Source organism: Rosa chinensis, chromosome 6 (assembly GCF_002994745.2).
Source record: "Rosa chinensis cultivar Old Blush chromosome 6, RchiOBHm-V2, whole genome shotgun sequence".
NCBI classification, from domain to species: Eukaryota; Viridiplantae; Streptophyta; class Magnoliopsida; order Rosales; family Rosaceae; genus Rosa; species Rosa chinensis.
The window spans coordinates 45535096-45555050 of NC_037093.1; the positions used below are offsets into that span (position 1 = coordinate 45535096).

The 19955-nt window shown below is 38.8% G+C and overlaps 3 protein-coding genes and 1 long non-coding RNA gene across 6 annotated transcripts; 3 read left to right on the plus strand and 1 right to left on the minus strand.

The window, feature by feature from the left end:
* Positions 1–62: 62 nt before the first annotated feature.
* Positions 63–3091, plus strand: LOC112169033 (uncharacterized hydrolase YNR064C). The gene is made up of 13 exons (XM_024305965.2): positions 63–276; positions 367–421; positions 516–571; positions 719–819; positions 983–1052; positions 1264–1333; positions 1489–1545; positions 1689–1756; positions 1858–1938; positions 2051–2128; positions 2243–2398; positions 2514–2666; positions 2803–3091. The coding sequence occupies exons 1-13, from the start codon at positions 124–126 to the stop codon at positions 2887–2889; spliced, it is 1185 nt and encodes a 394-aa protein (XP_024161733.2). The 5' UTR covers positions 63–123; the 3' UTR covers positions 2890–3091.
* Positions 3046–6364, minus strand: LOC112169034. Of its 3 annotated transcripts, none has more exons than XM_024305971.2 (15): positions 6211–6364; positions 5989–6111; positions 5838–5897; positions 5653–5754; positions 5439–5519; positions 5237–5355; positions 5035–5136; positions 4821–4937; positions 4561–4629; positions 4379–4445; positions 4019–4072; positions 3842–3931; positions 3696–3752; positions 3582–3608; positions 3046–3493 (listed from the first exon to the last, which is right to left on the minus strand). In XM_024305971.2, exons 1-15 carry the CDS (start codon positions 6229–6231, stop codon positions 3377–3379), a joined length of 1206 nt encoding a protein of 401 aa, XP_024161739.1. In that variant the 5' UTR covers positions 6232–6364; the 3' UTR covers positions 3046–3376. The 3 variants fall into 3 exon arrangements, with proteins under 3 accessions (XP_024161739.1, XP_024161736.1, XP_040363885.1); XM_024305968.2 differs by having other exon boundaries at positions 3582–3620; XM_040507951.1 differs by lacking the exon at positions 5838–5897 and having other exon boundaries at positions 3582–3620.
* A 1026-nt stretch (positions 6365–7390) lies between these two features.
* LOC112174603 lies at positions 7391–8466 on the plus strand. The gene is made up of 3 exons (XR_002926081.2): positions 7391–7543; positions 7676–7704; positions 8289–8466. It is a non-coding gene; the product is annotated as an uncharacterized LOC112174603 (long non-coding RNA).
* Positions 8467–16827: 8361 nt separating this feature from the next.
* On the plus strand, positions 16828–18084 carry LOC112171412. The gene is made up of 3 exons (XM_024308599.1): positions 16828–16945; positions 17029–17264; positions 17557–18084. The coding sequence occupies exons 1-3, from the start codon at positions 16828–16830 to the stop codon at positions 18082–18084; spliced, it is 882 nt and encodes a 293-aa protein (XP_024164367.1).
* The last annotated feature ends 1871 nt before the right edge of the window (positions 18085–19955 follow it).

Below are 19955 nucleotides of genomic sequence, written 5' to 3' on the forward strand. Positions count from 1 at the left end.
GAAAATCTCTATCCCCAAAAGCTGACCCACCATTCATACTTTATGTTGCAACCAACTGTTAATACAACAGCCACTCTCTCCCGCCTTGCTACCGTTATTACAGTTTACAAAACACTAACAACCATGGCTACCCAAGCCAAAACCCCTTCTCTGTGTTACACTCACAAACCGCAATTCTTTCTCCATAATCCTATTCCTGCATCCATTTCACTTTTTGGTAATGGCAAGGGCCAAAAGAAGCCTCTCAATCTCAGTTGCAGCTCCAACGGCGATGATGTGTGCTTCTTTATTTGATTAAGTTACTCAAATATTGACCATTTCCATGTTGATGGTATTAATTGATTTGTTACCGTATTTTTGTGGCAGGATTATTACATAGATGCTGATTATCAAGTGGGTGACGGCTTCTCTTTCAGTGGAGGTGCCTATTCTCTTCTACAATACCTCTTTTATTTAAGTGGCCTTTCTAAGTTTTTCAGTATTAGTAATTGAGGAAGTGGGTGTGTTTTTGACAGGAAAGTATTCAGATGGACCTAGCCCGTCTGATGAATGGTTCAAGCAAGGGAAGATAGTGAGTCCTATATATTACCAATCTTTCTTTTTTGTTTTTGTTTTTATAATCACCCATTTGAAAGAAATTGAGACCCAATGTAATTTGTATGGATGATATCCTATGGATCATATATATGGCTGTTGTTTTTGTGTGATCATATTCTAGGTGAAAGCTTATACTTCTCTTGGTTCCGGTGAGAAGGCAAAAGATCCTATTTTTGGACTTGCAATGGGTGCTGATTCTCAGGCAGCTGCTGATGTTTTCAGGTAAATTTGTACATTTAGTTTTAGAGGACTAGCGGTTGACATGTTTGAAACATAGTGTGGGGTTATAACTTTATAGTATATAAGTCATGCAGACAATGAGTTTGAATTATTTGCAGGGTTTACCAATTGAAACATGCTCTATATATATGATTTTGTGCAATAGATGGTTTTGCGTTGAATCCGGAAGTGCTGATAATCCTTCAGTTATACTGATTCATGGCTTACCTTCTCAGGTGAGTGAGTCCTCTTAGTTTGTGTCAAGTCTAGTATTCTTCTACCATGTGATCTTTTTGATGTATCTGAATGATCCACTTCAATTTAACTCAACACACATCATCTACACCGTCTTTTATGCTGCTTGAAACATCCACTTGAATATTACTTGATTAAAACGTGAGGAGACTTGTTTATTCGTGAGTTTGCTCAAATTGATAATGTCATCAGGCGTACTCTTACCGGAAGGTTCTTCCGATACTTTCTAAAGCCTATCATGCCATTGCTTTTGATTGGTTAGGTAAGATCATAGCTTTCGCTTTGTCCTCAATTGTAGTTGACATTGTTAATTTTATAGCATTTGTTTATCATTTCACGTCACATTGAATCTCTCATTCAACTGAGTACAGCATGCTAAGCTTGAAATGTTCCTGCCTGTTTCCCTTTCAATTCCAGGCTTTGGATTTTCAGATAAACCACAACCCAAGTATGGCTTTGACTATACTCTCAACGGTAATTTCTTTTGGTCTTAGATTCCTAAAGAGGGCACATAAAAGCTAATTGTTAGTATCTGCTACTACAAGTATTTAGAGAACTAATTCGATGTCCAAGAAAACAAAACTCTTGTTTATGTCAAGTTCTGCCGTGGCTTGCAGAGTATGTGACATCCTTGGAGTCCTTTATCAATGAAGTTGCTGTTGGAAAGGTCTCACTCGTTGTCCAGGTATTTTATTTTCTGCAGTATAAGCAAGAATATACGAGTCAAATTTATCATTGCATGATACGAAACTAAAAAGAACTTTTGATTTTTCATGTGCTTCTCAGGGATACTTTGCACCGGCAGCTGTTAAATATGCCAGCACTCATCAGGAAAAGATTGACAACATAATACTCTTAAATCCCCCTGTATGTACTCTCCAGAATTTTTCCATTCATTTTCTATGTTTTCTTTTCAAAACTCTTGTTCCGTTGTTTTGAGTAATCTATAAGATCCTTATTATCCTCATCTTTATTATAGCTAACAGAAAAGCATGCAAACCTTCCCTCAACCTTGTCCATATTCAGCAACTTTTTGTTAGGTGAAATCTTCTCTCAGGTATGAAGGCTGTTGTATAACTCCTTACCTGATCTGACATGTTTGTTGGCTTAAAATTTGTGTGCATGTTTGTGCTGGCATAATGTGATCGTGCTTCTTTCTGTGCTCAACTAGGATCCTCTAAGGGCAAGTGATAAAACCTTGACAAGTTGTGGACCTTATCAAATGAAAGAGGATGATGCCATGGTTTATAGAAATCCTTACCTCACATCTGGAGCTTCTGGTTTTGCATTAAATGCAATCAGTAGGGACATGAAGAAAGAGTTGAAGGTGAACCCTTCTTCTACTTGCATGTTACTTTTACAGCCTATCAGAGTATACTTTTCTTCTGTTAGAGTGACTGAGCTGCTGCTCATGATGTTTCTTGTGCTGTTTTACATGGCAGAAATATGTGGAAGAAATGAGGACAATGCTAACAGATGAAAATTGGAAAGTTCCAACTACAATATGTTGGGGCAAAAGAGACCGCTGGTTGACTTATGATGGAGTGGAAGATTTCTGCAAGGATTCAAAGCATAAGCTTATAGAAATTCCAATGGTACTGTTCGCGTTACATACACATAGTGCTCAACACATACTGATAAAATTCCTAATGTTTCTATATTTGCCTAGTTCGATTGTTTGAGGGAGGTCAGTTTTGAGAACTCACACAATTAGTTTGCTGGGATTTGCAGGCAGGCCATCACGTCCAGGAGGATCGTGGTGAAGAACTTGGACAAATCATTTACGAAATTATCAGAAAAAGGCGATTTGGTTTATGATACTCTGTCATTTCTTATTTTTAATTTTTCTTAATTGAAAGAACATCATATCATTTTCTTTGATTCAGATCGAATAGAGAGTTGAGAATTTGAGAGAATAAAGTTTCAAGAAGCTTTTGTTTCCCAGAAAATGGGAATGCCCCTCATGGAACAATATTAATGTAAATTTGTCTCCTCCTCAAAAATAACCAAGACTACAATGATTGGATGATTTAATACAGAACTGAAATGTGTATTGAATAAATTGTAAAAATAAATGGATAATCCAATTACAAGCTTATGTGACTGCAGCACTGTATACATTGATTAATGTTAGCAGAGAAACAAAAGGTATTCAAACGTTGTGTTAGTAATGAATAATCTAGAATGTTAAAGGTCGTATATATTTTGGAAGCTGCTTTATTTTGACCATATTCTGTATGCTGTGAATGGTCGTAAAATGAATCTCTTTGTGATAAAAATGGTCGAGTTTGGCTGATAAGCACTATTATTTACTCTGCTGTGGTGGCTTCTGGTATGGATCAACCCAACAATTATCTTCTCTAATTGCCTTTTTCCATCTGCTTTTGAAAATTTCGAGTTCAACAAATGATAGCTTCCTCACCTGCACGAATCAGATATGCAAGACCAATGAATTAAAGAGTGCTTAACCAAAGAACTATTTTTGCAGAAAAAAATGTAATGATTCTTACCTCAGTTCTAGGGTCAGATGGAGATGACTTCGATGGTGCCTGCAAATTCAGAATTATCAAACAGAACTGAGAATAGTGTAAATAATATGCAACACATTAGTTTTGATTATATACCAGTTGTTTTGAAGTAGACATATTTTTAGCAGCTTGATCTTGTTCTTCAGCATTTGTCTGCATTGTTGATGATTCGTTAGTGAAGAGTAGTTGATTTTAATTTCATAAGGGTTTCCAACATATAATTAAAGGTTTAGGCTTCTAACTTTGTTTGCTGCAGAACCCCCTAGTGTAGGAAGACCGTAATGAACAATGTACTCAGAATCAACAATTCCGATATTTTGGGTTCGATCACCCTGTCAAGCATTTCTTCAAACATAAGAAATATGTGGAAGAGGAAGATGAAGAGAAAAATGCAGTTCAGATAGGAAGGAGGAAACTACCTTTGCACAATAACCAAGCTGAAAATCCAAGCCCCATGCATGAACCAAGTCATTCTGTTACAATATCAGGACAGAAACATTAAGAAATCAGATCTTCAGTATAATTTTTTTTTTTTAAGTAATTAATAATCTAATATCCCGTTTATTAAGTTATTAACCAACATTATATTAGTGAGCTCAGAAAGTACATCTAGCTTAACAAACGTATGCTCAACCCATATCTACTTGTATCGCTAACCAATATGAAAAGTAAAACATTGCTATGAAGTGAGATAAATTAGTGAAGAAGCTACTCCCTGATCTTGTAAATCAGCAATCTGAAATTCTGAATGTTTTAGAAATTTAGTAAGGAAGCTGTACCTGAATCATATGCCACACACAGCGCCAGGATGCTCTTGAAAAAACAGGAGCCATCATTTCAACAAACCTGCCATATCATATGCCAGTATATATTGTCAATTCTAACTTCAAATGCATATGTACGTTACTACTTACTAAATATGTATTATTTGCGTGATATCATGAGAACTTCAGCTTCCTACCCTGTGCATGGAGGATCTGTGCTATTTTCATTGCAACGCCTTCCACCACCAATTGTCTTGTTTATCTTCCTGTTAATTCAACACCAAGACACGATGTAGATAGAAATTCAACACATATTAAAGAGAAAAATCTGATGAGTAGAATAAGACGATAACACTTGGATCATAAGTATCATTAGGAGTTTAGGACTGCGGATTAATCAGATCCCTGATACTGTGTGATAAAAATCTCCATAGTATATTTTAAAAAGATAGAATACCTATGTATTTCTGATCTCTTGTCTCTTGCTGTAAAATCATGATGCACCTCCGAGTTGTCAGGATCAAGTCCTGGCTGTGAAATTTCAAGCCCCTCTTTTCTAATAATTGATAGATATCTGCATAGAAGAAATCAAGATGCAGAATGTTAGTCTTCCTATTTCTAGACATAAGTGCATATATAAAACATAAATAAGCAGATGCAAGCACATGTACCTTCCAACATTAAAGTTTTCGATTCCAAGGTCTTCATCCCAAAGGAAGATGAATGCATACTCAGAAACAATATCTGGGTGTAAGAATCGCTTTGCATACCACCTAAGTGAAAGAAAGATACCTAACCATGTTATTTGAACTGGCAATGCACATCCAAGGAAGTACCAATATCAAATTACAATTGTCGATAGGGAAGCATTACCACTTGGTTTGATTCATGGCAGATACATGTATGGCCCGACCACTCCATTCCAAATCCCTCCAGTCATTTACATTACCATCATAATGAAATAGCATCACGACGAAATCGCTGGATAGAAACTGTACAAGTAGAAATTGTACCCAATGAACTCAAACATACAAAAATTGAAAATAGTGCATGACAAACAATTTGGTTACTGCACCTTCTTTACAATTTTGTTTACACAGTCTTTTTGCTTGATTCCAACTGCAATGGCCAATAAGTTTGTTGATGACTTTGGTTTCTAAACAAAAGGAATGAGGATCATATATTATCATTGCATTCAAATATCACCAGAAAGCAACGAAATTTGTAGTAATCACAACCCTATTTAAATCTAAGTAGCAGATTTTTCAGGCCTATAAATATCAGTACACCTTTTGAGTTCGGGGTCCCCATAGTGGTTGCATTACAAAGTCAGATGTCTTGGAAACAATTCCTTTAGGTAATGCCTCAATTCCCTCAGGTCTGCATTGAGCCTATATATGAACATATTACAACATCAATCAAGTAATTTAGAACATCAGCCATTTATATAAAATTGAATGCCATAGAAACAAACCTCGCAATTTTTAGATATTGCATTGTGCATAGCATCAACCAATCCCCATGATAAAAACTTCTGTGAATAATGAAATCCCTCATGAAGCCGGAAATAGGAAAGAACATTCATAACCACTCATTATATGTGCAATATTCAAAGTGGAGCGTACCTCTTTGTAATCTGTGACAACAAAATGGCTCCCACAGAAGAAAACTGCAGAAAACATAAGCAGGGTGGAAAGGAGACATGAACGAAAGAATAACTTCCTTCTTTTATGGTCCTTCTGAGAAATCTGAACCCAAGGGCAAAGAAGAACCCAATAGCTAATGAGAAAACATATGAAGGAGAAAATGAAAGCCTTAAATCATTCTTTGTTACAGAAAGGACTTACAGAAATGGTGGTCTTCTTCATCTTCAATAAGACTAACTAGCTCGTTAAATCTCTATGAATTAAAGAGAATGGTGCGGATTAGAGTAGAAACTAATCATATGTTTGTGAATTGAGAATCGAGAATCGAGAATGAGGTTTGTCAACGAATGATCTTAAAAGCAGTGCAGAAAGTGGAGTGGTCTACGTTACTTGGTACTACCAAAAGAGTTTGGTTATAAACAACTAAGAAATTCCTTAGCGGGCGGCCACAGGCAAAACTGTTGCCACGTGCCGCTAATGAACGCCCGTAATTTTACGCGCCAAGAAGCGGGAAGAGTGTGGACCATTGAGCAGTTTAAGAAGGCCAGGCCCAAAATTTATTTTACGGAATTGAAAAAAAAAGAAGAGAAAATGATCATTTATCCACTTTATACTAAAATACTTTCTGCACACCCAATCAACTTTATTTTATCTAGGGCTGGGCATTTAAGCCCGAAAACCCGTAAACCCGGACCGAACAGTCAAAGCCCGACCCGAACGGGCCGGGCCTAATTTTTTTTTTTAACCAAACGGTTCGGGCCCGGGCCTTGATCTTCAGACAAACGGTTCGGGCCGGGCCTTGTATTTCAAAGCTGTCAAAGCCCGTCAGGCCCGTCATATATTAAAGAGGACAGATGTTCATGTAGTATTGGTCCTCATATAAGCCTCAAAATTTTTATAATAGGATCATACACACAGGATTGCATTCTCACTCAAATACCTAATAACCTAAACCTAATCCTCATTCCTCACTCCTCAGCCTTCATTTCCTTCGTGTAGCCCGATCTGAACCAAATAGCAATAAGAGGCGGCCGCCTCCTTCTCCTCCGCTGAGACGCTCAGACCCCCGCCGCTGAGACGCCCGCTGCTGCTGCTGCTGCTCTCTCTCTCTCTCTCTCTCTCTCTCTCTCTCTCTCTCTCTCTCTCTCTCTCTCTCTCTCTCTCTCTCTTCCTACTTCACCTGCGGAGCTGTAGGCCAGAGAGCCGGCCGCCTCCTTCACCGGATAGATCACATCGCACCAGAGGCCGCCTCCGTCTCTCTCTCTCTCTCTTCCTACTTCACCTGCGGAGCTGTAGGCCTGAGAGCCGGCTGCCTCCTTCACCGGATAGATCACATCGCACCAGAGGCCGCCTCCGTCTCTCTCTCTCTCTCTCTTCCTACTTCACCTGCGGAGCTGTAGGCCGGAGAGCTGGCCGCCTCCTTCACCGGATAGATCACATCGCACCAGAGGCCGCCTCCGTCTCTCATTTTCTCCCTCTCCTCCGCCATAGCTGTGAGGCCGAGACACCAAAATAGGAGCTCGTTGTTCTTCAGGTCTGCCATCTCGTTTTAGCTTCATGGGTTCCTCAGTTTATTGATAAATTTAATCTCTTTATGTGCTTATATGCTTGTGAGTTGTGGTTCCTGAAAATGGGTTTTAATGTAGCTTGTACTATGTGATTGCAGGCTTGTACCACTGCTGAACACAACGATCTGTGAGTTTCTTTTTCTGGGTTTTTGCAACTATTTGTTCAGTTGTTGTGATATTCTGATAGAGTGATTGTTTTTGCGTCTGATTGAGTTATTATGTTTGTGTTTGTCAGTTTATGTTTGCTGATAAAATGAGGCTGAAATGTGATGGAATTGTTGCATCCTAAATTTAAATTTTTGATTTTTAGTGACTGCAAATATGCTTGTGAGTTGTGGTTCTTGGTATTTGATTTATTGCCTACTGCATTAATTTTTACTTGCTTGCTGCATATTGCTATTTTATTTGCTACCTGCAGTTTCTGAAATGAATGAGTAAAGTTGATTATGTTGAGTTGCAGTTTTGGGTATTTGTTTATATATTAAGAGATTTGCAGTTTCTGGTATTTTTGTATATGGACTTGTTGATAATCTTGAATATTGGTATTGAAGTAGCTTCTGTGTGTACTCCTAGTTGAGTAAAGTTTTGGGCCTTTTGGCTCTTAATGGTTCTTTGTTATTGAAGTAGGTTCTCTGTGTAGTGCTATTAATGGTAAAGTTGCAGCTTGAATGGTTCTTTGTTATCTAAATCTATTTATGATGGCTATTGTAGGGAAAACTATGGAAGCCAATTGATGGATGGCCGCATTGCTGCTGGATAGGAGGCTGGAAAAATGACTTGCTAAATTGCTGCATCTGAATTAGGACTTTATATTTCATTGGATATTTGTATTTGAATCTGGACACTTTGAATTTGAATTGTACCTTCAATTGTCTTGATGAGTATTTGAATTTGGACACTTTGAATTCGAATTTGCAGCTTGAACTTTGTATCTTGATATTGTGTTTTGATTCAAATCTTCAACAGCTTGAAATTTGCAGCTATATATGAATGAAATCTGGATATATATATATATATATATATATATATAAATGCATAAGCAAATGGTCAAATACAGGTTTTTGGGCCCGAAAGCCCGCAAGCCCGGCCCGAAATGAAACGGGCCGGTTCCGGGCCGGTCCCTGTTTTTGTCAACACGGGCCGGGTTCGGGCCTAATGAAAAACGGGCCGGGTCCGGGCCCAGTGAAATTATAGTTGAGCCCGGCCCGTGCCCAGCCCTAATTTTATCCCCTTTCACACAAAACTTTTTCATTTTTCCTCCCAACTACCCAATTCACTTAAGAATATACCATTAGTACCCTTTTACCTTTCACATTCCTTTCCTATTACTGTAAACAATATTTTTAATTTTAGTTTTTCCAACGGAGCGAAGTGAGCCTATATTTTGAAATTATTTGTTTAAATGTCAATTGCAGTTAGAACTCATCCTCTATATTCAAAGGTAAACAGTTAATTTTTACCATTCATAATTTCAATCATTTCCATATTAGATTTACTTGTTATCTGCAACAGAACTAGTAAATAATTAGCAGAATAAAGAGAAAAGTTGAGAAAGTTAAAAGATTTTAGATCAAGGCTCAGAAGAGAAATCCCAGGTTATTGGGATATTATCTTCATAGTTCAGAAAAAAAAATTTATAAGGTAGAGAAAAATATTAAAGAGATTAGAGAAACTCTTGAAGAGAAACAAAAACCTCTTGATTATTTGAGAATCGATTAAATCCGCCTAAACTGGTATCAAAAGGAATCCCCAATGGGGACAATGTCTGAAATAATAATAGAGAAGTTGAACTCTCTTTTAAAACTCTCTGATGAAAAACATCAGAATCTGATACAATGATTATCTAGATATCAAGATCTTCTAGATAAACTACCAATTAGAAAAATTGGAAAACAAAATATATTATATCAAAGAACTTCCTCAAAGGGAAGAAAAAGAGCTACAAGTGTTAGCAGAAAAATTAATAAACAAAAAGAAATATTGGATTCTATGAAACAACTGCTGAAAGAAAAGAAAAATCTTCCAGCAAAATCCAAGAAATCTAATGGGTTCAAACCATTAGAAAAACCTATGAAGAATCTTGTTCCAACTATGATTTTTCCAGAATCAACAACAGTTTGACTAGCATCAAATTTGAAAAACCAAAGCATTTGGTAGCAAGAGATACTAAAATGATGAGCATCTTTGGAAAAAAGAAAGGAGTACAACTCCTAAATTCAGAAGAATTTGAATATCATATATAGAACAAGAGGTGAAAAACTCTTCAATTCCAAAACTAGATTTCAAACAAATCTATAAAAGAGGAAAATTTGACTTGATGGACGGCCACCATTTCAAGCTATTGAAGTTCACAACTCCATCTACATCAAGAGAAACCATCACTCCTCAAGAAGTTGCTAGAGCAAAAGCAAAAAATTATCAATTTATTCACGTTGGAGCAATCCAAGTGAGCACAAAACTTCTTGCCCGAGAAGGCATAAACTGTTCAATTATATGTGCCTTACAAGATAATAGACTAATAGATTTTCAAGCTAGTCTATTGGGAACACTTGAAGCATCTTTATGTAATCAAGTGGCATATTTCAACTGTTTCCTAGACTTCTCAACAAGCTTGAAAGATGCAGCCCACTGTTTAAGACTGAGAGTCAAAGCAGATGGTATAATAATGAAAGAAAATATGCAAGAACTTGCAATAGTATTCAAAATATATTATAAACCGATGAGTACCACAGTAGAACCTAAGACAAGGATTTCCAATATCCCAGGTCTTACTACTGGATTCCTCACTAGCCAAAAGAACCATTCACAACAGATACATAAGATTACTTGGAATGAAGTAACTTTCCCTATCGAATGGAAATTATCTGGTCCAAAGAAACCTCCAGAAAGTGCTAAAGCGGCAATCTATGAAAGTAGAAAGACTGGAGATATTAGTCTAAAATTTGATGATCACAGAAAAAGTGATGTCTGTCCTGAAAATGTGAGGATAAACAAAAATTTTAGAAGATGCAACAGCACTAAAGAAGCTAGTACCAGTGGTACTAAATTTATTGTTGAAGAACCAACAGACTTTATTACTGAAGAAGAATTAGAAGCTGATCTAAACAAACCAGTAAATATGCTTAGAGCAGAAAAGCTCAATGAACTCTATAAAGAAGTAGAATCCTGCAAAGATATAGAACGATTAGAGCAACTAATCGAAAAAATGAAAAATTTCAAAATAAGTAAGGCAAGAAAAGTCCTTCCTTATCAAGATATAAAATGGAAGAAGGAGAAAGCTCCAAAACAACTTTCATTACTAGAGAAAAGGGAAAACCAAAACTCCCTATAAATTAAAAAGGCACCTACTGGCAGAGAAGGAGAAAGAAATTCTCAAAGATTTGTCCAGAAGACAATCTGCCCACAATACCAATTACCAAGTATGGTATATGGCTAAATCTAGACAAAACTCTAGATAAAAGAAAAACCATTGACCAATGGGTTGACAGCCTTACAATGGCTTCTGCTCTAACCCTTGGGAAATTTGAAGCACCAGATCTACAGATGTATTATGAAACTACTCTCACTGGAATAGCAAAAAATACTATTTCTCTTTCAAAGAAACAGAGAGAGGAAAAGAATGGTTAGAACAGATCAAGAACTCAAAATCACCATATGATTTTGCAATACCTCTGTATGACCAATTATGTGGAGATCTTTCAAATATAAGTGAAAAGGCTAAAGAGTTAGCCAAATCAAACATTTATGCTCTCAAGATCTAGGACATGAGATACTTTGAAGGATATCTAAATGAATTTCAAGAATACTACTGTACAGTAAGCGAACAGAAAACACTGAACTAGTAAACTTATTACACAAGAAACTCCCTAAACCATGGTGAACATCTATAAGAGAAAGTATAGCTGCAAAGCCTATTGAAAGATTCTCAATAGGAGGAGTTGCTAATAGAATCAGGCAATTGCTGAAAGAACAATGCAAAGCAAATTTGAAGGCTAAAATGGTAAAGAAACAACTCAAAGGAGTTGAAAATTTCTGTTATGAAATTTTAGATGTACCCACTAACTAGGGATGCCATGAAGCTAAATTCCAAAAAAGAAAAGGAGAACACTATTCAAAAAGCAAGAAAAATGAAGACAAAAATAGGAAATTCAAGAAAAGCTCCAATTTCAAAAAGGATAAAAGAGATCATAAAAAAAAATTCTTCAAAAAGAAGAATCAACAATATAACCATCAGAATAAACCAGAAAGGAAAACTTGCAGATGCTGGTTATGCAAAACTGAAGGACATTATGCTAATGAATGTCCAGAAAAGAACAAAAGATCTACAAAAGCTCTATTCAAAGATTATGAGCTTATAGTAAAAACAGCAAATATGAAAGGCTACAAAGTAGCTTATTCTGATGAAGAAGATGACAGGTTAGTTTACTCTGCCTGGTCAGAAGAAGAAGAAGAATCCTCATCTGATTTTGAAAGTGATTCTGAAATAAACTATTTAGAATCCAGATAGATGAACATTCTTAAAGTGGAAAACTGGGAATAAAGCAAGACAGAAAAAATAATGTCTTCATATCAGGTTAACCCTGGCACATTCGTTTGTGACTACTGCCTATGTCAAGAAAATAATGGACTTCCTATGTTTTGTGAAGAGTCAAAAAAGACTTATCACAAGGAATGCTTCATAGCTGAAGCAATAAGAAAAACAAAAAATGGCACTATAAGTCAACTGGCAGAACAAGAATATGAAGAATATTTATGTGAACAGAAAGAAAGAAATTCAGAAGTTTTAATTCGAAAAACTACTTAAGAAATTGCTCTATCTTCTCCAAAAAAAGAGGAAGAAAAGATAGATCAAAATATAGAACTAGTTGAATTAGAAAACAGTCCTGAAGAATGTAAACCATTTGTACCACAAGAACAGGCTCAAGAAGAGATTCAACATTCAAAAAACATCTCTATAGGTAGATACAGCAACTACATAGAGATTGAATTAAAATTTCCTGATCACAAAAAATATCATTTACATGCCTTTTTAGATAATGGATCATATTTTACTGTTGCAAAAAGATTTGCAATTCCAGAAGAACTTTCCAGAAGATAATAAAAGAATAGCTAAGGGTGTTCAATTTGATGGAAGTCAGATTTCCATGAACAAAGTAGCTAAAGATGTTTAAATCAGCGTCGGTGGAGGAACATTTATCATCAAATATCTCTGGCAGTCAGAAGGACAAGGTGCAAATTTCCTGCTAGGAAATGATTTCCTCCTCCAGCAGAGATTTGTCCAAGATGAAGAAGCTGTCGGCTTCAAAAAAGGAGATAGAATGTTTTGGGCAGGTAGACTTATACAAGCCAAAAGTATAGTCGGTCTAAACTTTACTACTCAATATTAGAAGTGGCAACGAAATAGTGGTGACTATAAGCCTAGATTTGAAACTATACTTCAAATTAAAGAACAAGAAGAACTGCTCATCCATGAGCATAACCTTAAGCACTTCCAAAATAAGCTTGAATCTCAGAAAATCCCTACTGTTGATAAAATCAAGAAAATGCTCGAACAGAACATAGATGTTGACCCTCAGAAATTCTAGTAAAAACTCCCAGTAGTCTGTGAATTGAGACTACATGACACGAATATGTCATGTTAAAGCCATTCCTCGATACAAAGAGGAAGATAAAAAGAAGGGTTATTATCACAAATAGTACCTGAACTTATCCTCTATTTTATCGATGGTACCTGAACTTCAATTTTTATCACAACTAGTACCCGAACTTTTTGATTTCATTTTAAATGGTACCTAGAGCCACTTTCGGTCACTATTCCGGCCAAAAAAAGCCAAATCCAAAAAAAAATTAAAAAAATGAAAATAAAAGTTCAAGGAAAGCCTACTACCAAAAAGATCATCGCTATGATCGCAACCCTTGAAATCACCAAAGATCATCATTATGATCGCCTCACATGCCCTTTTTAGTCGGAATAGTGACCTAAGGTGGCTCTAGGTACCATTTAAAATGAAATCGAAAAGTTCGGGTACTAGTTGTGATCAAAATTGAAGTTTAGGTACCATTGATAAAATTGAGGTATAGTTCAGGTACTATTTGTGATTTTTACCCTAAAAAGAATTCATAAAAGATATAGTAGACCTCTTGAAAAACAGATTAATTCGACCATCTACTAGTCCTCATCATGCTCCAGCATTTTATGTGAGAAATCAAGCAAAATAAGAATGGTGATTGACTATAGAGATGTCAATAAGAAGACCGTTAAAGACGGTTACCGGATAACTCAAGCAAGAGTCTTGATAAATTAGCTAAAAGGAGCTAAAGTCTTGATAAATTAGCTCAAAGGAGCTAAAGCCTTTTCAAAATTCAATGCAAAGTCGGGTTTTTGGCAAATCAAGATGCATCCAGATAGTGTTGCTCTTACTTCATTTGGAACACCACAAGGTCATTACGAATGGTTGGTAATACCTTTTGGCTTAAAACAAGCCCCTTCAATATTCCAAAGAAAGATGGATGAAATCTTCAAACACGTTGCTAAATTATGTGTCATCTATATTGATGACATCCTTGTCTTCTCCAAAAACAGAGAAGAACACATAAAACACCTCTATGAAGTTGTTAAGTTAATAATTCAGCATGAAATCATCTTAGAAGAAAAGAAAGTCTTTTTTATCCTAGATGAAGTTGATTTTCTTGGAATAAACATCAAGAATGGAGTAATAAAGCTTCAACCTCACGTCCTTGAGAAAATCTGGAAATTCCCAAATAAAATTCCTAATGCTAAAAGTCTAGAAAGATTTTTAGGAGTCATTAACTATGGGAGAGATTTCATTCCCAACATCTCGGGATTAACACCAATGTTATCTCTTAAAACAAGCTCCAAAAGAAAATAGAACTTCACAGAAGATGATGAAAAAATTGTGAAGCAGATAAAATCACTCTGCAAAAGAGAATGATGAAATCATACTCCAAACTGATCCTAGTGATAATGTCCTGGCAAAAACACCTGGAACTAACATTGAAAAAATCTGTAAATTTTGTAGTGGCAAGTTCAGTCCTGTAGAAAAAAATTATCCTACGAGAGAAAAAGAAATCTTGCCAGTCAAGATAACAATTTTGAATCCTCTAGCTTTTCCAGGAAAACCTTTTACTGTATGCACTGATTGCGCTAGAGTAAAAAATTTCAAAATTTTTTAACTTGATAAAGCTGCTGATAGAGGAAGGTTAGCAAATTGGCAATTATTTCTTAACCAAATGATTATAATGTTGAATTGATTGCAGGAAACAAGAGCTATCTTCCTGACGCTTTAATGAGAGAAATGACAATGTTCAATAGAAGAGAAAACGATAAAGGTCGCAACCCCAACAACCAGAGACCTGGAAAAGAGCCTGAAGATGTTGAGGAATCAAAAGAAAAAAAATCCTCAAAAGATTCTTGCTAACTCCAAAAGGATTAGCCAAAACTGATCAATCCTAGGGTAAAAGATTGGCTAACCCGTCTCAAACGGTAGACGGTAAAGGCTTATCAAGATCGTTTAAGGCTGTTGCTTTGCCAAAAAGCAAAATAACTCCATCATGAGTTTTAGCTAGAGTTCCTACTTTAGCACTTAAAGAATCATAATGGTTTGACTGTCATAATCTTAATGGAAGTCCCAGCTCATGTCCTCCTCAAACCCTCTTTATTGTCCTTGGACCTTATGTTAGAAGATATGTAGTTGATGTTCAGAGTGAACATCCTCAAGAACACAAGCTCTGGCTTGTTGAAAATGGTTTGTCCATAATATCTGGACAAAGACAAATGATGATCTAAAAGGATTGTCAGCCATCATAGTTAACACAGTAAAAAATGTTAGAAAAAATGACTGCATTTTTAGGTTGAAGTTCAGGTCTACTCTGTACTTACATGAGCATTTGCCTAAAGCATAATTAGCTATAATGAGCCACGCTCATGCTACCAATAGAGGTTCCAAACAGCCATCAAGGGTGTGACCTACAGAAACACCACTAGACAGGCTATCGCCTGAGCTCCGGCTTAGCCCAAGATCACCGTTGATGCGCGGCCACGCGCCGCACCAATATCACCTCGCTAAAGTATCAGAAGCTGGGAATAGAAGCATATCAGTCCCACATCAAAAATAAGGAAGAGATCAGTCTCTTCCCCACATATAAAATGTCCACTCCTCTCTCCTCATTGATTACGCATTTACTACTTACCTAACGTTATTCTGTCAACACAAATACATTGATTGACCTAGGCATTAGAGTAGAGAAGACCGCTAACCACGGTTTCCCTCTGACACCCTGTGTATTTTATTTGATAGATAGCAGAAGCAACAAAAATATCACAAGTAGCGGTTCGCCCCTCGGCCCCGAGTTGATCAAGGTTCGGCTACCGCTGAATCGTAGACATTAACATTGGCGCTGTCTGTGGAAATCCTTGAGCAAAAGGTCACCCCACCACAACAATCACCATGACTAACGGTAGCAGAGAAATCACCGAAGAACAAACATACCACTATTCAACTAGCGGCTAACGTTAACAGCACACTATTCAACACTCCTGTCAACCCCAACATAGAGCCCCTGGAAACACCTCAAGTCCCTCGGACTTAGGTCATGGCGAAGGCCCACCTAGGCGGCAGCCACCAACCACCTGGCCAGGACCTTATCGCTAAGTATGAGCTGGCACTGGTGGACCTCTACAAGGCAAATAGGGAGCGCGAGGAAGAATATAAGGAAAAGGCTGAAGCCCAGAAGTAAGTGGTCACGCTGATGTCAAAATTCGACGAGCTAAAGAAGGCGCTGGAAACCAACACAGAGCTAACAATCACAAAGCACCAGACGTAGTCCACCCAGCGGCGGAAGATTAATACCCACACCAGTCATACAGATGCAAGTCTTGTTGAACCCATCCGAGCTGATGGGAATGGGTCATCCACCTCCCCCACATTTAATGAGAGAACAAGAAGCGGAATCACAACCGCGCACCAACTACAACGCAACCAGAGCAAGAACCGAGGGCAACCTGCCTGTCCCCAAACGGGAGTTAGTTCAGCGGAACCTCCAGGCAGGACCCGCTGGTGACGCAGCCACTCTAATCCTGGAAAAAATGTAGCAACTGGAGCAAAGAATGATCCGGGCTGAGACAGGCGCCCCAGCACCAATCCAAAATCCGCTCTTTGCATCAAGGTCATGACCATTTACCGCCAGAATCCTACAGGCAGTTAGACCAGCACTTGAAAAAACTCCAAAAATGGCACAGTACAGCGGCCTCACTGATCCTTTTATCCATATGGACACCTTCAAGAAGGTAACTAACAACAAGGGGTTTGATGATGCCACCCTCTGCCATTTGTTCAGTGAGACGTTGGGTAGTGAGGCCCACCGGGATCCATCGACTCATTCCATGCACTATCGAATACTTTCCTATCTCAGTTTATCCTTTTGACCGCAGGACATCATAACATAAGCCAATTGTTTAGCGTCAAGCAGGGCATAGAAGAAACATTGAAGGCATTCGTCACAAGGTGGAGAGCAGCGGCATCTCGGTGCCACGACCTTGACAAGACGATGACACTGGCAGCCTTTAAGCAAGGACTCCTAAAGGGACTATTTCTCTATCATCTAAACTACAATTATCCAAACACGGCATATGACCACGTCATGAGAGAGGTTGTCATCCATGCGCAGGCATAATTCATCACATTCGGAGAAACCCCACCACCTCCACAAACGGCAGAAAAGTCAACTTAGCCTTCCTCCAGTCAACAGGAAACCACTAACAAAATCCCTGCCACACCGCCAACTGACAAAAAGTGGGAACGGCAGCAAAACAACTACCAGAGCAAGCGGTAAAAGGATCATCAATACCATAACAAGACCAATCGCTCATTCCACGGGGATAACCATAACAAGCAGACAGAATCTTCCCAAAGGTATGTAGTGTTTATAGTCCTCACAATATGAAGAGATATATGATCAGTGTAAGGACCAAATCCCACCGCCACCTCCAAGAAAATACCCGAGAGTATGCAAATCGAGGAACACCAGTAAGTGGTGTAAATACAACGAAGATAGCTGTCACAACACCAATAGTTGCAACGCTCTTAAAACAGCAATCGAGACTTTGTATCGGAATGGCAAGCTGGAACAATTCAAAGTGCGACAACCACCACCAGTAGTTGCCAATATCGAGCCCATACGTCGTATCAACACCATTGACGGAGGTGCTCCTATCGGCAACATGTCTCATAGGGCAAGGAACCGTTATGCGCGCGCCAACCACCCCAAAGAAGTTTGCAACATCCGTTATGAGAGATCCGCTAAGCTACCAAGATCTGGGTGGGAACCCATAACCTTCTCTGAGGAAGAAGAATGCGGAGTACATCTCCCCCACGACCATCCATTCTTGATCGACGCCATACTCGACAAATGGTCAGTGGGGAGGGTCCTCGTTGACAGCGGATCTGCTATCAATGTCATCTTCAATGGCTACTATAACCAACTTTAATGGAACAGAAAGCTACTCCAGGATCACGTGTTGCTGCTTAGCTTCTCTGGTGACATCACATAACCACTGGGTTCTGACTACATGCGCCTATCCATCAGCGCTAGCTTATGCACAGCAGAGGTACACATCTAATTTATTGTTGTCGATTGCTTCAGTTCCTACAATGCCATCATCAGTCGACTGACACTTAACAAGCTAAAGTGCATCATAGCCGGATACATGCTTCTCATGAAGTTCCCTACACCCAACATCACGGGCTGTGTGAAGGGAAGCCAACAGCTAGCACGAGAATGTTACTCAACAACAGTGGTGTGGTCAGTGCGCCGCCATGAGATCCTAACGGTAGGAAATCATGTGCCGCTGACAGATACAATTGAAGACCCTAGAGACGACGAAAAGAAGTATGTAAAAAAGGAACTTGTCAACCCGGAAACATCCTTATAGGTCATCAGCATCTCTGATGAACACCCTAAGCGGACGGTCTACATCGGCGCTCAGCTCACCCCAGAGATAGCGGCGGAACTCACAAAATTTCTGTGAGATAACGCTACCGTATTCGCATGGTCCTACACTGACATGCCGGGAATCTCCCCTGAAATCATCAAGCATAAGTTAAGTATTAAACCATCTTTCTATCCGATCAAATAGAAGAAAAGGGCCTTTGACGAAGAAAGATATATTGCAATAGGGGAAGAGGTCGCAAAGTTATAAGGCATTGGGTTCATCCGCCAAGTCAATTATCCCTAATGAATTTCCAACTTGGTCATGCTAAAAATGCCTAGCGGAAAATGGCGAATATGCGTAGACTTCAAAGGTCTTAACAAGGCATGCCCCAAAGATAGTTTCCCGCTACCCCGCATTGACCAACTGGTCAACGCAACAGCAGAAAATGAGCTGCTCAGCATGATGGACGCCTTCTCCAAATACAACCAAATCAAGATGAACCCCGATGACCAAGAGTGCACCACCTTCACAACCGACAAAGGCCTATACTGCTACAATGTCATGCTTTTAGATTGAAGAACGTCGGAGCAACATTCCAGCGGTTGATGAACGCCATGTTCGCGGAGCACCTCAGTAAAATAATAGAGGTATACGTGGAAGACATGCTAGTCAAGAGCATCAAACCCAGCGGACACGTGGCAAACCTCCGCATCATATTCACCATTCTCTTAGCCTATTGTATGTGCCTCAACCCCGAGAAGTGCTTTTTTGGCTTCACTGCTAGCAAAGTTTTGGGCTACATTATCAGCGAATGAGCCATAGAGGCTAACCCCGATAAGGTACAAGCCATCCTCAACATAAAGTCCCCGGAGTGGAAGGTGCACGTTCAGAGCCTCTAGGGCAAGCTAACCGCCCTTTCTCATTTCACCTCTAAGCTCACTGACAGATGTCTCCCATTCTTCAAAGCCATGAAGAGGACCCACAAGATGGAAATTAATTGGACCTCGGATTGTGAGGTGGCATTCCAAAGTTTGAAGGAATATTTAGCAGCAATCCCACTCCTCTCCATTCCCGTACAAGGTGAGATACTTTACATATACCTTGCGGTATCCACATCGGCAGAGGGATAGGACGAGCTCCTGGTATTCTATGCAGGCAGAGGTATGAACGGCGCTGAGACAAGATACACCCCTGGAGCAGCTCTCTCTCCCACTCATCATCACCGCTAGACGTCTCCGCCAATACTTCCAAGCCTATACAATTCATGTCCTGACAAACCAACCGTAGAACCAAGTAATGTAGAACTCCGAGCACTCCGGCCTCCTCAGCAAGTAGGCCATCGAGCTCAGCGAGTTAGACGTCCAATACAAACCACAAACCTCTGTGAAAGGCCAAGCTGTAACGGACTTCATCGCTGAGCTCACTGA